Consider the following 25096-nt stretch of genomic DNA (forward strand, 5'->3'; position numbering starts at 1 on the left):
TTATATCGCCATTCCTCATTCTTCCGACCAAAATGTATCACTTCACATTTCTCTGCCTACTTGCATTGATCAAATTTCACCGAGGTTGTTCCACTTTTCCTCTATACTCCTTCCTTCTAAAAATTTTGCCCAATCTACACCCCCCAGCTCACTCCTTATTGATGAGTCTGCGTAGTCCTCCCTCTATGTAGTGTTTCCATTGCCATTTCTCATTTCTGGTTTGTGAACATGATATTTGCCCAAGGGGAGTGGTGTTGATCTGGAATGCAAGCTAACCTGTTACACCGCCCGTCCTGACATATTTACCAAATGGGCCAGCAATCAGTCTGTGGGACGTACTGCGGCAGCTTCATTGGGAATGGCAGTCCATTCTGGATAACCTTGCCCCCGTATCACCAGAAGAAAACTTGCTCAACAGCAGCTATCTCGGAGAACTGCGTCCCAGAGCTACCTGTATTCGAGGCAATCAAGGTCTCGCCACATTCACTTTTAATTTTAGACATTCTGGCAACAACTCCAAAAAGTGTGTGGCTTAATGAAGAATTCTTGCATCTCCATAAGTTTCCTGTCAACTTTTCCTATTGTAAATTCCTGTGTTTACCTCGGCTCAATTGATAGGCTCTCGCCTCTGAGTCAGTGAGATGTAGGTTCCAGTCCCACTCCAGAGACATGAGCACATATTCCAGGCTGACACTCCATTGCAGTACTGAGGGAGCGCCGCACTGTCGGAGGGGCAGTACTGAGGGAGCGCCGCACTGTCGGAGGGGCAGTACTGAGGGAGCGCCGCCCTGTCGGAGGGGCAGTACTGAGGGAGCGCTGCACTGTCGGAGGGGCAGTACTGAGGGAGCGCTGCACTGTCGGAGGGGCGGTACTGAGGGAGTGCTGCACTGTCGAGGGGCAATACTGAGGGAGCGCTGCACTGTCGGAGGGGCGGTACTGAGGGAGCGCCGCACTGTCGGAGGGGCAGTACTGAGGCAGCGCCGCACTGTCAGAGGGGCAGTACTGAGGGAGCGCCGCACTGTCGGAGGGGCAGTACTGAGGGAGCGCTGCACTGTCGGAGGGGCAGTACTGATGGAGCGCTGCACTGTCGGAGGGGCAGTACTGAGGGAGCGCCGCACTGTCAGAGGGGCAGTACTGAGGGAGCACTGCACTGTCAGAGGAGCAGTACTGAGGGAGAACTGCACTGTTGGAGGGACAGTACTGAAGGAGCGCTGCGCTGTCGGAGGGACAGTACTGAGGGAGAACTTTACTGTTGGAGGGACAGTACTGAGGGAGCGCTGCGCCGTCGGAGGGACAGTACTGAGGGAGCGCTGCACTGTCGGAGGGACAGTACTGAGGGAGAACTTTACTGTTGGAGGGACAGTACTGAGGGAGCGCTGCGCCGTCGGAGGGACAGTAGTGAGGGAGCGCTGCACTGTCGGAGGGACAGTACTGAGGGAGCACTGCACTGTCGGAGGGGCAGTACTGAGGGAGCGCTGCACTGTCGGAGGGGCAGTACTGAGGGAGCGCTGCACTGTCGGAGGGGCAGTACTGAGGGAGCGCTGCACTGTCGGAGGGGCAGTACTGAGGGAGCGCCGCACTGTTGGAGGGGCAGTACTGAGGGAGCGCCGCACTGTCAGAGGGGCAGTACTGAGGGAGCGCTGCACTGTTGGAGGGTCAGTACTGAGGGAGCGCCGCACTGTTGGAGGGGCAGTACTGAGGGAGTGCTGCACTGTCGGAGGCAATGTTCCTCCTAATTTTTTTTTGGGTGCACGGTCCCTTTAACAGGCTGCACAGCCCATTCAAAGTTTTGTGCATTGGAAAAGCCGGTCCTGGGCTGTGTGGGACAGGCAGACAGTTGTGCGGCTGCGCAGCTTAGAGGGAACATTGGTCAGAGGTGTCGTTTTTCGGATGAGAAGTTAAAAAGATCCCGTGACACTATTTGAAGAGGAGCAAAAGAGTTCTCCCAATGACTTGGCCAATAGTTACCCCTCAAGCCAGATTACCAAAACACTTTGTTGCTGTTTGTGGGATCTTGCTCTGTGCATATTTCACAGTAACTTGATCAAACTTCCCCACTGATTTGTCTGTTTTAATGCTTTCATTAAAATCCGTACTTGAAGGCCTCAGCTTCTCCTAACACCCTGAGCTTGGCTTGTGATATTTGCCCAGAGCTGTGACGTTGTTATTTGACTTCAGATTGTGCAGTCTGAGCATGTGCAAGTGTACGGCATTTCCCAGCAAGCATCAGTACTCTGCTGCCACAGAGATTAACATGATAAATCCAGGAAAACCCCAGCAGCGGCTTCACTTTATCTTCACATTTGCCTATACAATGTTATGTTGCAAATCAGCACTATTGTTTTGTTTGTATAACATTCGTGTCTTAGTTATATTAAATTGGTGTGAAATAATGAACCCTCTCATTCAGCCAATCGTTGATCTTCTACATCGGGGTCTAGGGAGGAGAAACTGAAGTTTTTTGATTGTTTGCTTATTAGTCGAGTCAGTAATGTTGTCTTCGTGTTCCAGATCGCGGTGAGCTCTTTGTATGGGGCAAGAATCTGCGAGGTTGCCTCGGCATTGGGAGGATGGACGATCAGTACTTTCCCTGGCGGGTAGGTCCTTCACTACTGTAATTTGATATTCAGGTTCACAGAAATTTGGTGTTATAGTTCCACCAATTTCCACATCAACCTGACAGAACCCAACTTAGTTGAGCAGCTGGGGGCAGTTTTTTTCCAAAACAAAGTCTTGAATGGAATATTAACTAGCTTCCTCCCAAGCCTATCTCTTGGGTCAGTCATCAGAGACAATACATTAATTGATTTCCTCTAGCCTGCAGACTTGCATATATTAACATTTCAAAGACAGACTGCCCAAAGGAGACTTTGACCTATTTATTTTCTGAAGATGGGCAGTGGCACCACCAGAGGTGGTTAGCTGACTCTTGTAAATGTGGATGGTTCTGTTCACTATTGTGTCTTGGTCACTCTCCTGATATGAAAGCAAAGGACTCCTTTAATGATAAGGCTAACTGAGACCCATTTTTATTTCACATTTAAGTTGCTATATAAAGTCGCCTCAAAATATAACACAGAAACCCTCTATTTTGTCACACTTGGACCACTCGTGCATCTGATCTGTGTTGAAGCCTCTCGCGTCCTGTTTTTCTCCACTTGTTTGGTATCTATGAAGGATTACAGAATGGAGCCCATTACTGGGGTGGCGGGGGGTGGCGTTCTGTGTCACTTACTACTCGTAATTTAACCCTTGTAGTCCAGGTACATTCTGGTAAATCTACGCTGCACTCCCTCCAAAGCCAATGTATTTTTCCTAACATGTGGTGCCCAGAACTAATAGAGGAAGTGGCTAATTGTATTTTGTTGTCTGTTTCAGGTGACGGTACCCGGCGAAGTCGTGGACGTGGCTTGTGGGGTAGACCACATGGTGGCTGTTACAAGATCATTCATCTGAACTGACGTTCGCTAAACACGATGAGAGATTAGAACAGGAATCCTCTGATTCTGGATCAAAACAGCTGTTGCTGGTTCCAGATCTGGCCTCCAGCGTCCATAGAATGTATGTGGATAAGAGTTCTCTCTTTATACCACAGTGTAGGTCTGCTTTGAACTGGTTATCCAAGTGAGACCTGGGATGCTATCATGATCAAGTATTGGCAGTGAAGTAGAGCTGCACGTGTTCATTGTATATTAATCTTTAAAGCAAGCTTCTCTTTGAAAATGTGTTCTGCTTTATATTCATTCTCTAACCTATCTCTCGCTTGCTCTCTCTCTCTGGCTTTCTTTTTCGAGCTCTCTCTCTTTCTTGACAGCTCTCCCATTTTGTCGCATTGCCGGTGACGTTTTTCCTCTCTTTTCCTTTAAAACTGGGCAGACGTGCCATTCTAACTAAGTCTATATGAGCGTGCTGTGATCTTATTACAGCTGCTGTAGTAATAGTTGCGACCATTGATGTAAAGGTTGTCACAGATCCATGAATGTTACTTCACCTGATCTCAGTCTGGGATATTTTCCCGACCAGTCACACTGAGGAACTCGCTTCATTTTTCTTTGGGTAAGAAATGTTCTGATGCGATGGGCTAAAGACCTTTGCCCATTTTTCTCTCTGAGTGACACTGTTTGAACCACCAGCACCTTCCCCAGTCTTCCGTTACCTGTCTGTAGCAGAACTGTTGCTCGTCCTTTCATTGTGTCCTTTTATATAAAAATATTTGCAGTATTTCAAATGACCACCATCGATAATCACAGCCTGTTTAACTCCTTGTGTGTGTTACTGTATCACAGGATACCACACACTTAATGTAACATGCTGCTGTGATGTCACAATCCTGGGGCAATGAACAGTATAACCTCCCATCCAATAATACAGGTTTAAGAGATGTAGAAATTCATCGTCTGTACTGAGACAGGAATCACAGAATCGCGTGTGAAAGACAGGAAATCACGGATTTGTGTATGGAATGCAGGAAATCACGGATTGACGTATGAAAATGCTCATTTCTGTACTATCGGTTTCAAACTTCGACACGTCTAATTTGTGTAATTCTTTTAAGTTAATATGAGAAGTAAGTAAAGGTCATTCAGTCTGTGGAACCCGCTCCACGGACCATGTGGAATCTGGTGCATCCCCCGACTGCCAATCCCTCCCTGGAAACGGTTCTCTTCCAATGAATGGAGGCCAGAGTTTGAATCCCAGTTTCACTGACATGTTTCCACAAAGACTTTCCCTGGGACATTTCAGAGAGAGAAAGTGAACTGGTTCGAGAGAGACATTGATGGAACTTCTCGACAATCGATATTTATACAGTCTGGGCCAGCGACAATGATGTGGATTCAAAACTGGAAGTGATCGTGTATGGGGAATTATCCAGTGTCAGCACTCTGGCCTACCTTCCTGCGGTTTGCAGCAGGTTTGAAAAGGTTATTGTAATGTGCTTTACAAAAGGACAGTGAACAGATAGGATTTAATGAAGGGCGTGGAGAAGGTCAGCTCACTCTGGGTAGAAACCACCTTTGGCTTTTAATTCTAGTTTTTGCTCCTGACCGCTATCAGTGATCCATGGGGAAAAATATTAATAAATTAATTGTAAAAGATGATAAATGAAAATGTATGGTAAATTTGATTGAGTTTAAAGTTCTGGCGATCCCTGGACAGGTCTGTACAGTCCTGTGTATCTTGGAATTGTGGAGGGAGAAAAACCACAGCCAGAACTCCTGCTCCCGAGCACCAGCGGGGGGGCCTCCTGGAAAGCACGGCTGTACGGGTGAAGGCGGGACTGTTAGTAGGCGGGCTTGGTGATGGAGTGGATATGTGGTCGGAAGCTCATTTCGGGGTCAGATGTGACACCAAGGTTGCCTCAGACAGTTGCCTGGGAGAGGGATGGAGTCGGTGGCTCAGGAACGGAGTTTGTGGCAGGGACCAAAGACAGTGGCTTCGATCTTCCCAATTTATTTGGAAGAGATTTCTGCTCATCGGCTGTAAAGAACTTTGGTTCATTCTGAGGATGTGAAAGGCACTAAATAATCATTCTGAGGATGTGAAAGGCACTAAATAAATGTGTTCTTTTTTCTTGATTCACGGTAGTCTGATGGATCAGCTGAAATCTGCCTCGCCCCTCAACCCAGTAGTTTTCCAGCTCAGTAATCGGCAGTCATTCACTCCTTTATGTACTGCCGGCAGCTTTGCAAACTGCTTTGCAAACCACCAAACGTATCTTCCCCTCCCCTCCCCTTTCAGCATTCCGCAGGGACCGCTCTCTCCGAGACACCCTAGTCCACTCCTCTATCACCCCAAACAGCCCTTCCCCTTCGCCTGGCACCTTACCGTGCAAGCGGAGGAGATGTAACACCTGCCCCTATACCTCCCCCCTCCCCACTGTCCAGGGCCCCAAACACCCCTTCCAGGTGAAACAGCGATTTACTTGTACTTCTTGCAATCTAGTATACTGTATTCGCTGCTCACGATGCGGTCTCCTCTACATTGGGGAGACCAAACGCAGATTGGGTGACCGCTTTGCGGAACACCTCCGTTCAGTCCGTAAGGGTGACCCCGAGCTTCCGGTCGCCTGTCATTTCAATTCACCGCTCCATTCCCACTCGGACCTCACCGTCCTTGGCCTCTTGTACTGTTCCACGGAAGCTCAACGTAAACTCGAGGAACAGCACCTCATCTTCCGATTAGGCACTCTGCAGCCTTCCGGTCTCAATATCGAGCTCAACAATTTCAGATCATAACCTCGGCCCCTATTTCATTTCTACTTATATTTTTCCACTCCTTTCCTCTCCCCCCCCCCCCCCACTTTCCTTTTGTTTCTCTCTCACACCTGGCAGCTATCTTTTGCCCTGCCAGTACACTTTACACCTAATCCCAGCATATTACCATCTCGTCTAGCTTCTAATCTCTTTTACTTCTTTTGGTTCTTTTATTCTTTTGTCCGATCGCAGCCCTGCCTTCGATCTAGTTCCTTTTCTCTCCAGTTTTGAAGAAGGGTCAAACCCGAAACGTCAACTCAAATTTCTCTCCACGGATGTTGCCTGACCTGCTGAGTTTTTCCAGCATTTTCTGTTGTTATTTTGCTCTATTTACTCGTCTCCCTGCTGAAACTCTAGATAACAAGAACAAGACAGGCAATCGCTTGGTATAAACTAGTTTAAACCAGCTGCTTGGTTCTGTAAATAAAAAGCAAAATGCTGTTGATGCTGAAAATCAAACAAAAACAGAAGAAGCTGGAAAGAGTCAGTTGGTCTGTTGTAGAATCAGTGTTTCTCCCTTCCTCAGGACTGGAAAATAAGAGGTAGAAAGGAGAGAGGAAATACAGACACACCTACCTAGGGAGAGGTATCAGTGAACCATTGTCGGATAATACACATCCCCTCAGTTCAGTAATGGAAAGAATCATTTGAAGAAACAAGAAATTTGTGAGTAGCTGAGATGGGAAGAGAGGTCAGACTGGGAATGGGAGGGGGGGGAAGTTTAAAAAAAAAGTGGTGAGTCACAGGGCGGTCAGAATCACAGAATCGAGATGTTCAAGAAAGTGATCTTCTAATCTGCATTTAGTCTCCCAATGTAGAGGAGAATGCACTGTGAGCAGCAAATACAGGATACAGATAGAGGAAGGACACAGGAATCGCTGTCTCACACAAAGTGTGCTTGGAGCCTTGGTTGGTGGTGTGGGAGGAGGTGAATGTTGCATTTCCTGTATTGCACAAGAAGGTGCTGGGAGAAGTAGGAAGGGTGGAAGAGAGTGAGCCAGGGTGTCGTGGAGGGAATGGCCCCTCCAGAAACGAGAGTGGAAGGAGGGAGATATGTTTGGTGGTAGGGCCATGTTGGAGGTGCCAGAAATGGCAGACAGTGATCTACTGACTGCAGAAATTGATGGTTTGGAAGAGGAAGTCCAGTGGAGGGGGTCAGGGCAGAAGCACTAGAGATGTGACAGGCCGACCAAGGGCCCTTGGAAGAGGGGAAGCCTCAGCTGAGTTAAAAGGAGGGCATATCAAGCTCTGGTACAGATGGTAAATCATCAGATGCAATGGAGACACAGAATCTGGAGAATGGGATTTAGTCCTTGCAGGAAGTGGAGTGGAAAGAACCATAATCCAGGGAGTTGCGGAATTGGTGGGTGTAGTAGATGTGTGTGGAAAGCTCATCCCTGGAGATAGAGAGGTCCAGGAAGGGAAGAGTCAGAGATGGATCACATTGAAAGTGAACATTAACAGAGGAACACAAATAGGTCATTCAGCCCCCTCGAGTCTGTTTCATTCAATTAGATCCAGGCTGATCTGTACCTCATTTACCCGCCTTTGCTCTCAATCCCTTGATACCCTTACCTGACAAAAATCTATCGATCACAGTCTTGAAAGCTCCAATTGACCCCCCCAGCATCCACAGCTTTTTGAGGGTGAGTGTTCCAGATTTCCGCTACCCTTTATGGAAAAAGTGCTTCCTGATTTCACGCCTGAACTGCCGAGCTCTAATTTTAAGGTTCTGCTCCCTTGTTCTGGACTCTCCCACCAGAGGAACAGGTTCTCTCTGTCTACCCTATTGAATCTCTCATCATTTTAAACACCTCGATCATATCACCCCTCAATCTTCTAAACTAAAGGGAACACAAGCCAAGTTTATTGCGAGGTGAGGCCCGATCAGAGCATCGGACCTGTGAGGGGGCAGTGACCGGCGGCAGAGCTTAAAAGCGGCGGCAGTTGCGAGGTGAGGCGTACCAATTCAACAGCAGAGGAGAGGGGTAAAAAGTAATCCAAGTGTGACGTCACCAGGAAGCAGGTAAGTGATTGGTTGGTGAGTATTTCTTTTATTACAAGCTTAAATTCTGCGGTTTATATTTTCTTGGGTCTCTGTGGTGTAGTGGGGACAGTTGGTAAATAAGCGCCCTAGAGTATATCTTTAACTGGTTGTATTGAATTAATTTAAATTAATTAAAGGGGTAAGTCATGCCAGGAGAGCCCAGCCCCATGTTATGCTCCTCTTGCTCTATGTGGGAATTCAGGGACGCTGCCAGTGTCCCTGATGACCACGTGTGCCAGAAATGCATCCAGCTGCAGCTACTAACGGGCCGTATTGAGGCGCTGGAGCTGCGGATGGATGGGTTGTGGAGCATTCACGATGCTGAGAGGGTCGTGGATTACACGTTTGATGAGTTGGTCACGCCGCAGGGTAGGGCTGCACAGGCAGGAGGGAAATGGGTGACCACCAGGCGGAGCAGTAGAAGCAGGCAGGTAGTGCAGGAGACCCCAGTGGCCATCCCCCTTTCAAACAGGTATACCGATTTGGATACTGTTGAGGGGGATGACTCACCAGAGGAAGGCAGCAGCAGCCAACTTCCTGGCACCGGGGGTGTTGCTGCTGCTCAGGAAGGGAGGAAAAAGAGTGGGAGAGCAATAGTGGTAGGGGATTCTATCGTAAGGGGAACAGATAGACGGTTCTGTGGCCGTAGACGTGACTCCAGGATGGTTTGCTGCCTCCCTGGTGCCAGGGTCAAGGATGTCACTGAACGGCTGCAGGGCATTCTGAAGGGGGAGGGTGAACAGGCAGAGGTCGTGGTTCACATTGGGACCAACGACATAGGTAGGAAGAGGGATGAGGTCCTGCAACAAGAATTTAGGGAGCTAGGTAGCAGATTAAAGAGCAGGACCTCAAAGGTTGTAACCTCTGGATTACTCCCGGTGCCACGTGCTAGTGAGTATAGGAATAGGAGGATAGAGCAGATGAATGGGTGGCTAAAGAGTTGGTGCAGGAGGGAGGGCTTTAGTTTCCTGGATCACTGGGCCTGCTTCTGGGAAAGGTGGGACTTGTACAAGTCGGACGGGTTGCACCTGAACCAGAGCGGGACAAATATCCTTGCGGGGAGGTTTGCTAGCACTGTTCGGGGGGGTTTAAACTAAAATGGCAGGGGGTTGGGAACCTGAGCAGGGAGACAGAGGAAAGGAAAACAGGGATAAAAGCAAAAGATAGGAAGGAGAAAAACAAAAGTGGCAGTCAGAGAAATCAACGGTTTAAATCAAAAGTGGCCACAGTAAATAATAATTCTAATAGGTCTAAGAGCGTTAAAAAAACAAGCCTGAAGGCTTTGTGTCTTAATGCGAGGAGCATTTGTAATAAGGTGGATGAATTGGCTGCGCAAAAAGAGGTAAACGAATACGATTTGGTTCGGATTACAGAAATGTGGCTCAAGGATGGCCAAGACTGGGAACTCAACATCCAGGGGTATTTGATATTCAGGAAAGATAGGCAAAAAGGAAAGGGAGGTGGGGTAGCATTACTGGTTAAAGAAGGGATTAATACAATTGTAATGAAGGATATTAGCTCTGATGATGTGGAATCTGTATGGGTAGAATTGAGAAATACTAAGGGGAAAAAAACATTAGTGGGAGTGGTATATAGACCTCCAAACAGTAAGGTGGAGGTTGGGGATGGCATTTAAAGGGAAATTAAAGAAGCGTGCAATAAGGGCACAGCAGTCATCATGGGTGACTTTAACCTACATATAGATTGGGCCAACCAAATTAGTAACAATACTGTGGAGGAGGAATTCCTGGAGTGTTTACGGGATGGTTTCCTGGACCAATATGTCGAGGAACCAACCAGAGATCAGGCCATCTTAGACTGGGTATTATGCAACGAGAAAGGATTAATTAGCAATCTTGTTGTACGAGGCCCCTTGGGTCGGAGCGATCATAATATGATCGAATTCTTCATTAAGATGGAGAATGAAGTAGTTGACTCAGAGACAAGGGTCCTCAATTTAAATAAAGGAAACTACGATGATCTGAGGAGCGAGTTGGGTAGGATTGAGTGGGGAATGGCGCTCAAAGGGTTGACGGTGGATAGGCAATGGCAAACATTCAAAGACCAAATGGATGAGCTACAGAATTTGTTCATCCCAGTTTGGCCTAAAAATAAAACAAAAAAGGTGACTCAACCGTGGCTAACAAGGGAAATTAGGGATAGCATAAGATCCAAGGAGAGGACATATAAATTGGCTAGAAAAAGCAATAATCCTCAGGATTGGGAGCAGTTTAGGAGTCAACAAAGGAGGACAAAGGGATTAATTAAGAAAGGGAAAATAGAATATGAGAGTAAGCTTCCAAGGAACATAAAAACTGACTGTAAAAGCTTTTATAGATATGTGAAGAGAAAAAGATTGGTGAAGTCAAGCGTAGGTCCCTTACAGTCAGAATCAGGGGAATTTATAATGGGAAACAAGGAAATGGCAGACCAACTAAATGCATACTTTGGTTCTGTCTTCACAAAGGAGGACACAAATAACCTCCCAGAGATGCCGGGGAACATAGGGTCTGATGAAAGCGAGGAACTGAAAGAAATCAGTATTTGTAGGAAAATGGTGTTAGGAAAATTGATGGGACTGAAGGCCGATAAATCCCCAGGGCCTGATGGTCTACATCCCAGGGTACTTAAGGAAGTGGCCCTAGAGATAGTAGATGCATTACTGATCATCTTCCAGAACTCGATAGACTCTGGAACGGTACCCATGGATTGGAGGGTAGCTAATGTTACCCCACTATTCAAAAAAGGTGGTAGAGAAAAAGCGGGGAATTATAGACCGGTAAGCCTGACATCGGTAGTGGGGAAAATGCTAGAGTCCATTATAAAAGATGTAATAGCAGAGCACTTGGAAAGCAGTGACAGGATCGGACAAAGTCAACATGGATTTACAAAAGGTAAATCATGCTTGACTAATCTACTGGAATTTTTTGAGGATGTAACTGGTAAAATAGATAAGGGAGAACCAGTGGATGTGGTGTATTTGCACTTTCAGAAGGCTTTCGATAAGGTCCCACATAAGAGATTAGCGTGCAAAATTAAGGCACATGGGATTGGGGGCAAGGTATTGACTTGGATAGAGAACTGGTTGGCGGACAGAAAGCAAAGAGTTGGAATAAACGGGTCGTTTTCCGAGTGGCAGGCAGTGAGTAGTGGGGTACCGCAAGGATCGGTCCTAGGACCCCAGCTGTTCACAATATATATTAATGATCTGGACGAGGGAATTGGATGTAATATCTCCAAATTTGCAGATGACACAAAGCTGGGCGGGAGGGTAAGCTGCGAGGAGGATGTCGGGAAACTCCAGTGCGATTTGAACAGGTTGGGTGATTGGGCAGAAACATGGCAAATGCACTATAATGTGGATAAATGTGAGGTTATCCACTTTGGTGGCAAAAACAGGAAGGCAGATTATTATTTGAATGGCAATAGATTGGGAGAAGGGGAAGTGCAAAGAGACCTGGGTGTTCTTGTGCACCAGTCGCTGAAGGTAAGCATGCAGGTGCAGCAGGCGGTTAAGAAGGCAAATGGTATGTTGGCCTTCGTAGCAAGAGGGTTCGAGTACAGGAACAAGGATGTCTTGCTACAGTTGTACAGGGCCTTGGTGAGACCGCACCTTGAGTATTGTGTGCAGTTTTGGTCACCTTACCTGAGGAAGGACGTTCTTGCCATGGAGGGAGTGCAGCGAAGATTCACCAGGCTGATACCTGGGATGGCAGGAATGACGTATGAGGAGAGATTGTGTCGATTGGGCTTATACTCACTGGAGTTTAGAAGATTGAGAGGGGATCTCATCGAAACCTATAAAATTCTGTCAGGTCTGGACAGACTAGATGCAGGAAGGATGTTTCTGATGGCCGGGGAGTCCAGAACCAGGGGTCATAGTCTAAGGATAAGGGGTAAGCCATTTAGGACTGAAATGAGGAGGAATTTCTTCACCCAGAGAGCGGTGAACCTGTGGAATTCTCTGCCACAGAGGGCGGTGGAGGCCAGTTCATTAAATATATTCAAGAAAGAGTTGGATATGTTTCTTGAGGCTGAAGGGATCAAGGGATATGGGGAAAAGGCAGGGACAGGGTACTGAATTTGGATGATCAGTCATGATCACATTGAATGGCGGAGCAGGCTCGAAGGGCCGAATGGCCTACTCCTGCTCCTATCTTCTATGTTTTTATGTCCTCATAATTTACCCCTCTAATCCCTAGTATCATTCTGGTGAATCTGCACCGCACCTCCTCCAAGGGCAATATAGCCTTCCCGAGATGCGGTGCCCAGAACTGAACACGTTTGAAGCATAGTAAATAAAATTCTCTCGATAAGGGTGAGCAACTCCATCATCAGTTTAGTGGAAGAAGAGGTCTTTGAAGGGACCAGTCAGACTGGAGCAGTGTTCAACATCAATAAGAAGACAGGAATAGCGACTCCTTCATATGAAAGAAGTGAGTGGAGTTGAAGGAAAAACAGTTGAAGGTGAGACGAGGCAGAAGGCCACTGTTCAAGAAGATGTCCTGCTGAGGGATGGAAAAAAAGAAACGACTTGCATTTCTATAGCGCCTTTCATGACCACCGGAAGTCCCAAAGTGTTTTACAACCAATGAGGTACTTTTTGAAGTGTAGTCACTTGTTATAATGTAGCAAACGCAGCAGCCAATTTGTACACAGCAAGCTCCCACAAACAGCAATGTGATAATGACCAGAGAATTTTTTTTTATTGATGTTGATTGAGGGATAAACATTGGCCAGGATGACTCCCCTGCTCATCTTCAAAATAGCGCCATGGGGTCTTTTACGTCCATCTGAGAGAGCAGATGGGGCCTCAGTTTAACATCTCATTCTAAAGATGGCACCTCCGACAGTGCAGCACTCCCTCGGCACTGCACTGGAATGTCAGCCTAGATTTTTGTGCTCGAGTCTCTGGAGTAGGAATTTGAACCCACAACCTTCTGACTCAGAGGAGAGAGTGCTACCCACTGAGCTACAGCTGATACTGTGGCATCATGGAGAAACTGTACAACTGCGAACTGAAGAGCAAGGCCCGGAGCCTGTCCTCGGTGTAGAGGGACTGGACATCCACAGCCAAACAGATGTGATCGGGGCCAGACAATGTGAAAATGTTTCTCTTCATCTGGTTACTTTAAATCCCGGTCTGTTTCTCAACCTGTAACCTGATGATTTAATAGTTAACCAAAACCAGGAACTGCCTTGAAAATCAAATCAATCTGTTGCTCTGACAACTTAAACACCACACCTCTGAAAACTGCTTCAAAAAACAGCCTGTCCCACCCTGTCCTGACATCACAGTCAAACAATGAAGGCACACAGAACGAGTGAGCCCAGCCAGCCCAGCTCACAAGACAGCTCCCAGACCCAGCTCCAGCCTCCCTCTAGACTGTAAGCCCCAGGCACGATGAACAGCGATAGCCTGGAGTCTTTTGAAGAAGCGCATTATGATGAGTACGAGTATTACAACCTGGCGGATTACCCGGCTCACAGCGGAGGGAAGGGAAGGAGCAAGAAGGAGATGGGTCAGAACACCAACCGCCACTGCCCTGCAGGGCACGAAAGGAAAATCACTGAGAAACTGTACAACAGGGAGTTGAAGAGGAAGAGATCCCGGAGCCTGGCCAAGGTGTGCAGCCTCACCCCCACCCCCTCCCCAGGTGTACAGTCTCTCTCACCACCCCCTCCCCAGGTGTACAGTCTCTCTCACCTCCCCCCTCCCCAGGTGTACAGTCTCTCTCCCCCCCCCCCCCCAGGTGTGCAGTCTCTCTCTCCCCCTCCCCAGGTGTACAGTCTCTCTCTCCCCCCTCCCCAGGTGTGCAGTCTGTACAGTCTCCCCCCCTCCCCAGGTGTACAGTCTCTCTCACCACCCCCTCCCCAGGTGTGCAGTCTCTCTTCCCCCTCCCCAGGTGTGCAGTCTCTCTCTTCCCCTCCCCAGGTGTACAGTCTCTCTCTCCCCCCCCTCCCCAGATGTACAGTCTCTCTCCCCACCCTCTCCAGGTGTGCAGTCTCTCTTCCCCCCCCCCCGAGGTGTGCAGTCTCCCCCCTCCCCAGGTGTGCAGTCTCTCTCCCCCCTCCCCAGGTGTGCAGTCTCTCTCTCCCCCTCCCCAGATGTACAGTCTCTCTCTTCCCCCCCCCTCCCCAGATGTACAGTCTCTCTCCCCACCCTCGCCAGGTGTGCAGTCTCTCTTTCCCCCCCCCCCAGGTGTGCAGTCTCCCCCCTCCCCAGGTGTGCAGTCTCTCTCCCCCCCCTCTCCCCAGGTGTGCAGTCTTTCTCCCCCCTCCCCAGGTGTGCAGTCTCTCTCCCCCCCCCCCTCCCCAGGTGTGCAGTCTCTCTCTCCCCCTCCCCAGGTGTGCAGTCGCTCTCTTCCCCCCTCCCCAGGTGTGCAGTCTCTCTTTCCCCCCCCCCAGGTGTACAGTCTCTCTCCCCCTCCCCAGGTGTGCAGTCTCTCTTTCCCCCCCCCCAGGTGTGCAGTCTCTCTCTCCCCCTCCCCAGGTGTACAGTCTCTCCCCCCTCCCCAGGTGTGCAGTCTGTACAGTCTCTCTCCCCCCCTCCCCAGGTGTGCAGTCTCTCTCCCCCCCCTCCCCAGGTGTGCAGTCTCTCCCCTCCCCAGGTGTGCAGTCTCTCTCCCCCCCCCCAGGTGTGCAGTCTCTCTCCCCTCCCCAGGTGTGCAGTCTCTCTCCCACCCCCTCCCCAGGTGTGCAGTCTCTCTCCCCCAGGTGTGCAGCCTCTCTCCCCTCCCCAGGTGTGCAGTCTCTCTCTTGCCCCCCTCCCCAGGTGTGTAGTCGCTCTCTTTCCCCCCCCCAGGTGTGCAGTCTCTCTCTCCCCCCCCCCCCCAGGTGTGCAGTCTCTCTCCCCCCCTCCCCAGGTGTGCAGTCTCTCTCCCCCTCCCCCAGGTGTGCAGTCTCTCTCTCCCCCCTCCCCAGGTGTGCAGTCTCTCTCTCTCTCCCCCTCCCCAGGTGTGCAGTCTCTCTCTCTCCCCTCCCCAGGTGTGCAGTCTCTCTCCCCACCTCCCCAGGTGTGCAGTCTCTCTCCCCCCCCCCCCAAGTGTGCAGTCTCTCTCCCCCCCCTCCCCAGGTGTGCAGTCTCTCTCTCCCCTCCCCAGGTGTGCAGTCTCTCTCTCTCTCTCTCCCCTCCCCAGGTGTGCAGTCTCTCTCTCCCCCTCCCCAGGTGTGCAGTCTCTCTCTCTCTCCCCTCCCCAGGTGTGCAGTCTCTCTCCCCCCCTCCCCAGGTGTGCCAATGTTAAACATCCCAAGAATAAACATAAAAAAGTCTGATCATAGATTGACATTATTTCAGCCCATGGCCATATTAAATAGAATTTGTTTCTGTGCTTTGCCTTCACAGATTTGCAGTGAGTGACCTTGATCGTGAGACCTGGTTCCTGAGTGTGGCCTTTTGCTGTTTCCTGATGTTTTCCAACCATCGTTGTGCTACTTTCCCAGTGCTGGCTAATGATAACTGTTTATTGAGACAGCTTTCGATAATAACCTTTGATAAAGCTCCCGTTGTGGAAAATCTGAGATAATGAATTAAAGTAATCGGGTCAGTGCGTCATGTTAAGAGGTGTAGCTGTTTGTTACGAATAGAAATGAAGCAGAGTGAAGCTGTACAACACACCTAAGTGTTGTTTAATGTGGTGATTGGGATTGACTTTTTAAATGTTTTTTTGTATTGAACAAACCTGTAAATGAAAATGAGACACAAGTCTTGCCTGTTTTATTTGTACTCTGACTCATTGTAGAGTTTGTAGAGTTGTTGGTGTGCAGTGACTATACTGCAGCAAGAACCAACAGACAGTCAACATCAGGGTGATTGGAACAGCGAGAAAGAAAGACTTGCATTTATATAGTGCCTTTCATGACCACCGGCCATCTCAAAGTGCTTCACAATGAAGTACTTTTTGAAGTGTAGTCACTGTTGTAATGTAGGAAATTTGCCAATTTGCACACAGCAAGCTCCCACCAACAGCAATGTGATAATGACCAGATCAGCTGTTTGTGATGTTGATTGAGGGATAAATATTGGCCAGGACACTGGGGATAACTCCCCCTGCTCTTCTTCAAAATAGTGCAATGGGTTATTTTATGTCCACCTGAGAGGCCAGACAGAGTCTTGGTTTAACATCATATCCAAAAGATGACACCTCCAACAGTGCAGCACTCCCTCAGTACTGCACCATCAGCCTAGATTTTTAAGTGCCTGGAGTGGGACTTGAACCCACAACCTTCTGATTCAGAGGCAAGGGTGCTACCCACTGAGCCACAGCTGACACACAGTGAGAGACTAAAATAATCTCCAGTAACAAGATACAGAATGGACAGACAGCCCAGTTATATTATAAAGAACTTCACTGACTTAGTCATGTGCGTAGATATTAAGCCAAGTTTCAAACCAAGTTCAGTATGTGCTCAGCTGATTTTAGTTGGGGCGGTGGTTCAGGCTACAATTGGTTCCCAGTGCTCCTGGAGTTAGGAGGGAAAAATCAACCAGTTTCTATTCCCGACCAGGTGACTTTTCTACTTTGAGGACTGTCAATTTTTTAAGTGCCTCCTTTATTTTTATCCTGTCCAATATTGCTACTATATCCTCCTTTACTGCTGTATTGGCAGGTTCCGCTTCTCTAGTGAAGACAGATGCAAAGTACTAATTTATTACCTCAGCCATACCCTCTACCTCCACAAGATCTCCTTTTTGGTCCCTAATCGGTCCCATCCTTCCATTGACTACCCTTTTACTATTTATATGTTTATAAAAAACCTTTGGGTTCCCTTTTATGTTAGCTGCTAATCTATTTTTATGCTCTCGCTTTGCCCCTCTTAATTCCCTTTTTTAGATCTCCTCTGTACTTCCTGTATTCAGCTTGGTTTTCTACTGTGTTAGTGAACCTTGCAATTGGTATAAGCCTCCTTTTTCTGTCTCATTTTAACCTCTATATCTTTAGTCATCGAGGGATGCCCTTCCTGTCCCCCTTGTGGGAATGTGCCTACTCTGTACCCGAACCATCTCCTCTTTGAAGACCTCCCATTGTTCAGTTATTGTTTTGCCTACCAGTGTTGGATTCCAATCCACCTGGGCCAGCTCTCTTTTCAACTCACTGAAGTTAGCCCTCCTCCAGTTAAGTATTTTTACACTTGATTGTACCTTGTCCTTGCCATAACGATCCTAAACCTGATGATATTATGATCACTATTGCTCTCCCACTGAAACATGCTCCACTTGCCCCACTTAATTCCCCGGAACTAGATCCCGCACTGCTTCCTTCCTCATTGGGCTGGAAACACACTGATCAAGAAAGTTCTCTTGTACATATTTCAGGAATTCCTCCCCCTCTTTACCCTTTACACTGTTACTATCCCAGTCTATATTTGGATAATTGAACTCCCCCATTGTCACTACTCTCTAGTTCTTGCATCTTTCTGTAATTTGCCCGCAAATTTGCTCCTTTATCTCCTTCTCACTATTTGGTGGCCTATAGTATACACCCACCAGTGTAATAGCTCCTCTATTGTTCCTTAATTCTAACCAAATAGACTCTGTCTTTGACCCCTGTTGTATCCGTGTGTTAATGGAGACACGGAATGGAGGAGTTGGTTTAACAGGTGTTTACTGAACAAAGTCTAGAGGTGAACTAAAAGATACAAGACACTATACAGGCTTATATACCCGAGTGGTCACTACCGGTACTACAGTACACAGGGGCTCTTAAAGGTACATACACTACAATTCCTCCCATTTTAGATAATTAGTACATAACATTTTAAGTAATCATTAATTAACATGTTTACAAGAACAATAATCTACACATTTGCTGCAGTTAATCAATTATAAGTCAGTCTCTCTGGAGGCTTCCTGACTCGGTCCGGATAACGCCTCGGTGGTGTAGTAGTTTTCGGTGGCATAGTAGGTTCTTTTGGCAAGGTCGATTCGGCTTCAATTCCAGTGTCGGGTTCATCTGGTTCCAGTATCACCGGATCGGAGGTAGATACTATGGGTATCTCTGCTTCATCATTAGGCGTATAGAGTTGTGGTGCAGGTTGTCCCTTTTCGGATGACTCTATGATCTGGTCAGCATGGCGCCTTATTATGCTTTCTCCAATGTCCACGGTATACATCAGCGGTCCTAGTCGTGTGCAAATAGTTCTAGGCTGCCATTTCTCGGTACGGTAGTCCCGGGCCAAAACTTGTTGACCTATCTGGAAGGTTCTAGTTGGCCTTTCATTCATGCCTTGAAATTGCCGGTTCTCTATGTCCCTTCTGATGTTTGGCTTGATCAAATCCAGCCGGCATCTTAGTCTTCTATTGAAAAACATCATGGCGGGAGTTTGGTTTGTAACCACATGAGTTGCATTCCTGTACGCAAACAAGAAGTTATCTACCTTATGTTGTAGATTGATGTCTTCATTACCTATGGCCTTTATGGCCTTCTTGAAGGTCTGGACAAACCTTTCAGCTAATCCATTGGTGGCGGGATGGTATGGGGCGGACGTGTAGTGCTTAACCCCATTGTTTTTTAAGAACTTCCTGAATTCTTCGGACACAAATTGTGGTCCATTATCAGAACAGATCTGTTCAGGCAGCCCATTCCTGGCAAATATGGTCCTTAATACTGTGATGGTTTTTTCCATGGTGGTGGAGGACATCTTTATTACCTCCGGCCACTTGGAGTGTGCATCCACCGCGATTAAGAACATTGAGTCCATAAATGGACCAGCAAAGTCGATATGTACCCTTTGCCATGGAGATGAGGGCCACTCCCATGGATGTAGAGGGGCTTGTGGTGGGGTGTTTTGGACCTTCTGGCATCCTAGACAGCTCTTGGTCATTTCTTCGATGTCTTCATTGATACCTGGCCACCACACAAACGCTCTGGTTAGGTTCTTCATTTTCACTCCACCCAGATGCCCCTCGTGAAGCTCCTTTAGCACTTTATCCTGGAGTTTGGGTGGAATCACCACTCTGGATCCACACATCAAGGTTCCTCGGCACACTGACAGCTGTTCTCTTCTTTGCGAGAATGCTGGCAACAGTGGTTCGCCATGTGCTGGCCATCCCTTCACCGTTAAATCGTAGACTCGTGAGAGAGTCGGGTCATTTCTCGTTTCCTTTTCAATGATAGAATTTGTTACTGGTAGACATTCCACTATGGTTGAGTGGAACATCTCCACTGGGTCCACTGTAGGTGCCTCTTCTACCATTGGCAACGGTAGGCGCGATAAACCATCAGCATTCCCATGCTGTTTTGATCCTTTGTATTCTATGTCATATTGGTGTGCCCCTAGGAAAAGGGACCACCTCTGTAGCCTTTGCGCTCTCATAATGGGAACGCCCTTTTAAGAACATAAGAAATAGGAGCAGGAGTAGGCCAATCGGCCCCTCGAGCCTGCTCCGCCATTCAATATGATCATGGCTGATCTGATCCTAACCGCCAATCCACTATCACAGAACCATCTCCTGAATCTAACAGAATTAGACACACGAAATAGGAGCAGGATCAGGCTACACGGCCCCTGGGCCTGCTCCGCTACCCACAGGGCCATGACCGATCCGAACCTAGACTCATGTCCAAATTCCTGCCCGCTCCCCATAACCCTTAATTCCCTTTACTTCTAGGAAACTGTCTATTTCTGTTTTAAATTTATGTAATGATGTAGCTTCTACAGCTTTTTGGGGCAGCATATTCCATGGACCTACCACCCTCTGAGTGAAGTAGTTCCTCCTCATCTCAGTTTTGAAAGAGCAGCCCCTTATTCTAAGACTATGCCCCCTAGTTCTAGTTTCACCCATCATCGGGAACATCTTCCCCGCATCCACCCGATCCAACCCCTTCACAATCTTATATGTTTCAATAAGATCGCCTCTCATTCTTCTGAACTCCAATGAGTAGAGTCCCAATCTACTCAACCTCTCCTCATATGTCCACCCCTCATCCCCGGGATTAACCGAGTGAACCTTCTTTGTACTGACTCGAGAGCAAGTATGTCCTTTCTTAAGTATGGACACCAAAACTGTATGCAGTATTCCAGGTGCGGTCTCACCAATACCTTGTACAACTGAAGCAATACCTCCCTATTTTTATATTCTATCCCCCTAGCAATGAAAGCCAACATTCCATTGGCCTTCTTAATCACTTGCTGCACCTGCATACTAACCTTTTGAGTTTCGTGCACCAGGACCCCCAGATTCCTTTGTACTTCAGTACTTTCCAGTTTCTTGCCATTAAGATAATAACTTGCTCTACGATTTTTCCTGCCAAAGTGCATAACCTCACACTTTCCAGTATTGTATTCCATCTGCCAAATCTCTGCCCACTTACTTAGCCTGTCGATGTCCCCTTGCAGGTTTTTTATGTCCTCCTCACTCACTACTTTCCCTCCCATCTTAGTATCATCTGCAAACTTTGATATGTTACACTCGGTCCCCTCCTCCAAATCGTTAATATAGATTGTAAAGAGTTGGGGACCTAGCACTGACCCCTGCGGAACACCACTACTTACTGATTGCCAGTCTGAGAATGAACCATTTATCCCAACTCTCTGCCTTCTGTTAGATAGCCAATCCTCTATCCATGCCAGAATATTACCCCCAATCCCGTGATTTTTTATCTTAAGCAATAATCTTTTGTGTGGCACCTTGTCAAATGCCTTTTGGAAGTCTAAATACACTACGTCCACTGGTTCCCCTTTATCCACCCTATACGTTACTTCCTCAAAGAACTCCAGCAAATTTGTCAAACATGACTTCCCCTTCATAAAACCATGCTGACTTTGTCCTATTAAATTATGATTATCCAAATGTCCTGTTACTGTCTCCTTAATAATGGACTCCAAAATTTTACCTACCACAGATGTTAGGCTAACCGGTCTATAGTTTCCAGCCTTCTGTCTACTGCCCTTTTTAAATAAGGGTGTTACATTAGCAGTTTTCCAGTCTGCTGGGACCTTTGCCGAGTCCAGGGTGTTTTGGAAAATTATTACCAATGCATCCACAATCCCTACCGCCACTTCCCTCAAGACCCTAGGATGCAAGCCATCAGGTCCAGGTGATTTATCCGCCTTGAGTCCCATTATTTTACCGAGTACCACTTCCTTAGTGATTTTGATCGTGTTTAGCTCCTCCCCCTCTTTAGCTCCCTGTTTGTCCAGTGTTGGGATATTCTTAGTGTCTTCTACTGTAAAGACTGATGTAAAATATTAATTCAGTGTTTTTGCCATCTCCATATTTCCCACCATTAATTTCCCGGTCTCATCCTCTAAGGGACCAACATTTACTTTAGCCACCCTTTTTCTTTTTATATAACTATAAAAACTCTTACTATCTGTTTTTATATTTTTTGCTAATTTACTTTCATAATCTATCTTCCCTTTCTTAATCAATCTTTTTGTTATTTTTTGCTGTCTTTTAAAGTTTTCCCAATCCTCTATCCTCCCACTAGATTTGGCTACCTTATATGCCCTTGTTTTTAGTCAAATACTATCCTTAATTTCTTTACTTAGCCACGGATGGCTGTCTTTTCTTTTACACCCTTTTCTTCTCAGTGGAATATATATTTTTTGGAAGTTGTAAAATAACTCCTTAAATGTACACCACTGATCATGTATCGTCTTACCCTTTAATCTATTTTCCCAATCCACTCTACTCAATTCCGCTCTCATACCTTCATAGTCTCCTTTATTCAAGCTTAGCACGCTTTTTTGAGATCCAACCTTCTCACCCTCTAATTGAATATGGAATTCAACCATGTTATGGTCACTCATTCCAAGGGGATCCTTTACTAGGACATTTTTAATTAATCCTGTCTCGTTACACAGGACCAGATCTAAGGTTGCTTGCCCCCTGGTCGGTTCAGTTACATACTGCTCAAGAAACCCATCCCTAATACACTCAATGAACTCATCCTCAAGGCAGCCCTGCCCAATTTGATTTGTCCAATTAATATGATAGTTAAAATCCCCCATAATTATAGATGTTCCCTTATTACAAGCCTCAACTATTTCCTGATTGATACTCCGCCCAACAGAGTTGCCACTGTTCGGAGGCCTATAGACTACGCCCACTAGTGTTTTTTCCCCCCTTATTATTCCTTACCTCCACCCAAACTGTTTCATTATCCTGATCTTTTGACCCAATATCATTTCTCTGTATTACAGTGATTCCTTCCTTTTTTAACATAGCCACCCCACCTCCCCTTCCTGCCTGTCCTTCCTGATCGTTAAATAACCTGGTATGTTTAATTCCCAGGCATTGTCACCCTGCAGCCATGTTTCTGTAATGGCCACAAGATCATACCCATATGTAGTTATTTATGCCATTAAACTCGTCTATTTTGTTACGAATGCTACGTGCATTCACATAGAGAACTTTCAAATATGTTTTGTGACACTTAGTTCCTGCTTTTGCCCTTTTTATTACTTTACCTTTTACTCCATACCTTCTGCCCCTTCCTGACACGCTCTGGTTTTTAATTTCCCCACTGCTACCTAAGTCCTTCTCTGTTGTCATTTTTATTATTTGCTCTCTAGGAACCTCCCCCCCACTAGTTAGTTTAAAGCCCTCTCTACAGCCCTAGTTATATGATCCGCCAGGACTCTAGTCCTAGCACTGGCCAAGTGAAGCCCGTCCCAACGGAACAGCTCCCTCCTGCCCCAGTACTGGTGCCAGTGTCCCAGGAAGCAAAACCTATTTCTCCCACACCAGTCTTTGAGCCACGCATTTAACTCTCTAATTTTATTTGTCCTAGCCAAATTCGCTCGTGGCTCAGGTAATAATCCAGAGATTATTACCCTTGTGGTTCTGCTTTTTAATTTGGCCCCTAGCTGCTCAAACTCCCTCAGCAGAACCTCCTTCCTTGTCCTATCTATGTCGTTGGTACCAACATGGACCATGACAACTGGATCCTCCCCCTCCCACTCCAAGTTTCTCTCCAGTCCAGAGGAGATGTCCTTAACCCTGGCACCGGGCAGGCAACACAGCCTTTGGGACTCTCGCTCTCGGCTGCAAAGAACTCTATCCCCCTAACGATACTATCCCCTACCACTACAACATTTCTTTTAACTCCCCCCACTTGAATGGCCCCCTGCTCCACGGTGCTGTGGTCAGGTTGCTCATCCTCCCCGCAGTCCCTGTTCCCATCCTCACAGGGAGTATGAGCCTCGAACCTGTTGGACAAGTGCAAGGGCTGCGGCTCCTCCAACACTACCTCCTGGATCCCCGTACCTGCCTCACTTCTAGTCACACCATCCTGACCCTGGCCACGGACTACATCTGAATTAATTAATCTAATTGGTGTGAATACCTCGTGATACACAGAGTCCAGGTAACTCTCCCCCTCCCTGATGTGTCTCAGTGTTTGAAGCTCGGACTCCAGCTCTTCAACACGGAGCCGGAGTTCCTCAAGTAGCCAACACTTACTGCAAATGTGATCACCGTGAGCATCAATGGTGTCCACCAGCTCCCACATATTGCAGCAGCAACACATCACCTGATCTCCCATTCTATGTAATTAATTAAATTTATTAATATTATTCTTAAATACCCTCTGCCCCGATTCTAGATGGTGAATATCACACCTTAGAAACTATAAACCAAAGAGATTTAAGCTTAAAAAGGGAGAAATACTTACCAACCAATCACTTACCCGCTTTCTGGTGACGTCTCACTTGGATTACTTTTTACCTCTCTCCTTCCCTCCGAGTTCCCAGACTGGAGACTGGTAGGCCTTACCTGGTCTCTGGGACTTTTATAGCCCCGCTGCTGCCGCTGAAACACCCGCCGACACACTGGGGCCTTACCTGGTCTCTGGGACTTTTATAGCCCCGCTGCTGCCGCTGAAACACCCGCCAATGCTGTGAGGCCTTACCTGGTCTCTGGGACTTTTATAGCCCCGCTGCTGCCGCTGAGTTCCCGCCGACGCACTGAGGCCTTACCTGGTCTCTGGGACTTTTATAGCCCCGCTGCTGCCGCTGAAACACCCGCCAATGCTGTGAGGCCTTACAAGGTCTCTGGGACTTTTATAGCCCCGCTGCTGCCGCTGAAACACCCGCCGACGCACTGAGGCCTTACCTGGTCTCTGGGACTTTTATAGCCCCGCTGCTGCCGCTGAGTTCCCGCCGACGCACTGAGGCCTTACCTGGTCTCTGGGACTTTTATAGCCCGGCTGCTGCCGCTGAGTTCCCGCCGACGCACTGAGGCCTTACCTGGTCTCTGGGACTTTTATAGCCCTGCTGCTGCCGCTGAAACACCCGCCGATGCACATAGGGTTGAATATGGAGACGAGGGGTTGATGGTCAGTCAACAAGGTAAATTTTTGTCCGTGTAGGTAATGGTTGAATTTCTTCACTCCCCATACCAGGCTGAGTGCTCCCCTGTCGATCTGGGCATAGTTACGCTCAGCTGAGTTCAATGAGCGTGATGCAAAAGCTATCGGCCGCTCCGAGCCATCAGGGAATCTATGCGATAATACCGCTCCTACGCTGTAAGGGGATGCATCGCACGCCAGTCTGATTGGCAGTGATGGGTTGTAATGAGCCAACACTTCCTTGGACGTGATCAAGCCTTTGCATTTATGGAAGGCACGTTTACAGTCTTCGCTCCATTTCCAAATTACTCCCGTTTGTAGCAGTTCGTTAAGAGGGTGCAGAACAGTTGACAAGTTCGGTAAAAATTTATGATAGTAATTTATCAATCCCAGGAACGACCTTAATTGTGAGACATTTTCAGGTGCTGGGGCTTTTATGACCGCTTCAATTTTTTCAGGTGACTTATGCAACCCTTCATTATTAATTATGTGGCCACAAT

The 25096-nt window shown here is 47.5% G+C and overlaps 2 protein-coding genes across 4 annotated transcripts in view; both read left to right on the forward strand.

The window, feature by feature from the left end:
- The window catches only part of rcc1l (RCC1 like), a 56269-nt gene extending 40250 nt beyond the window's left edge, over positions 1-16019 (forward strand). The window contains exons 10-12 of one of the 3 annotated variants that reach the window (XR_015073197.1): positions 2512-2597; positions 3379-4484; positions 15647-16019. Coding sequence is in view for 1 of the 3 variants with exons in the window: in XM_085964151.1 (XP_085820277.1) it covers positions 2512-2597; positions 3379-3456 (164 nt within the window). In the remaining 2 variants the exon portion in view is untranslated. Of the gene's footprint in view, positions 1-2511; positions 2598-3378; positions 5110-15646 lie in introns of those variants that run through there. The other 2 variants (XR_015073198.1, XM_085964151.1) reach the window with 2 other exon arrangements.
- LOC147102019 (nuclear protein 2-like) lies at positions 12033-16019 on the forward strand. The gene is made up of 2 exons (XM_085964152.1): positions 12033-13927; positions 15647-16019. The coding sequence occupies exons 1-2, from the start codon at positions 13706-13708 to the stop codon at positions 15659-15661; spliced, it is 237 nt and encodes a 78-aa protein (XP_085820278.1). The 5' UTR covers positions 12033-13705; the 3' UTR covers positions 15662-16019.
- Positions 16020-25096: the final 9077 nt, after the last annotated feature.

Source organism: Somniosus microcephalus, chromosome 22, assembly GCF_052327205.1.
Source record: "Somniosus microcephalus isolate GS21.2 chromosome 22, FLI_Smic_1.0, whole genome shotgun sequence".
NCBI lineage: Eukaryota > Metazoa > Chordata > Chondrichthyes > Squaliformes > Somniosidae > Somniosus > Somniosus microcephalus.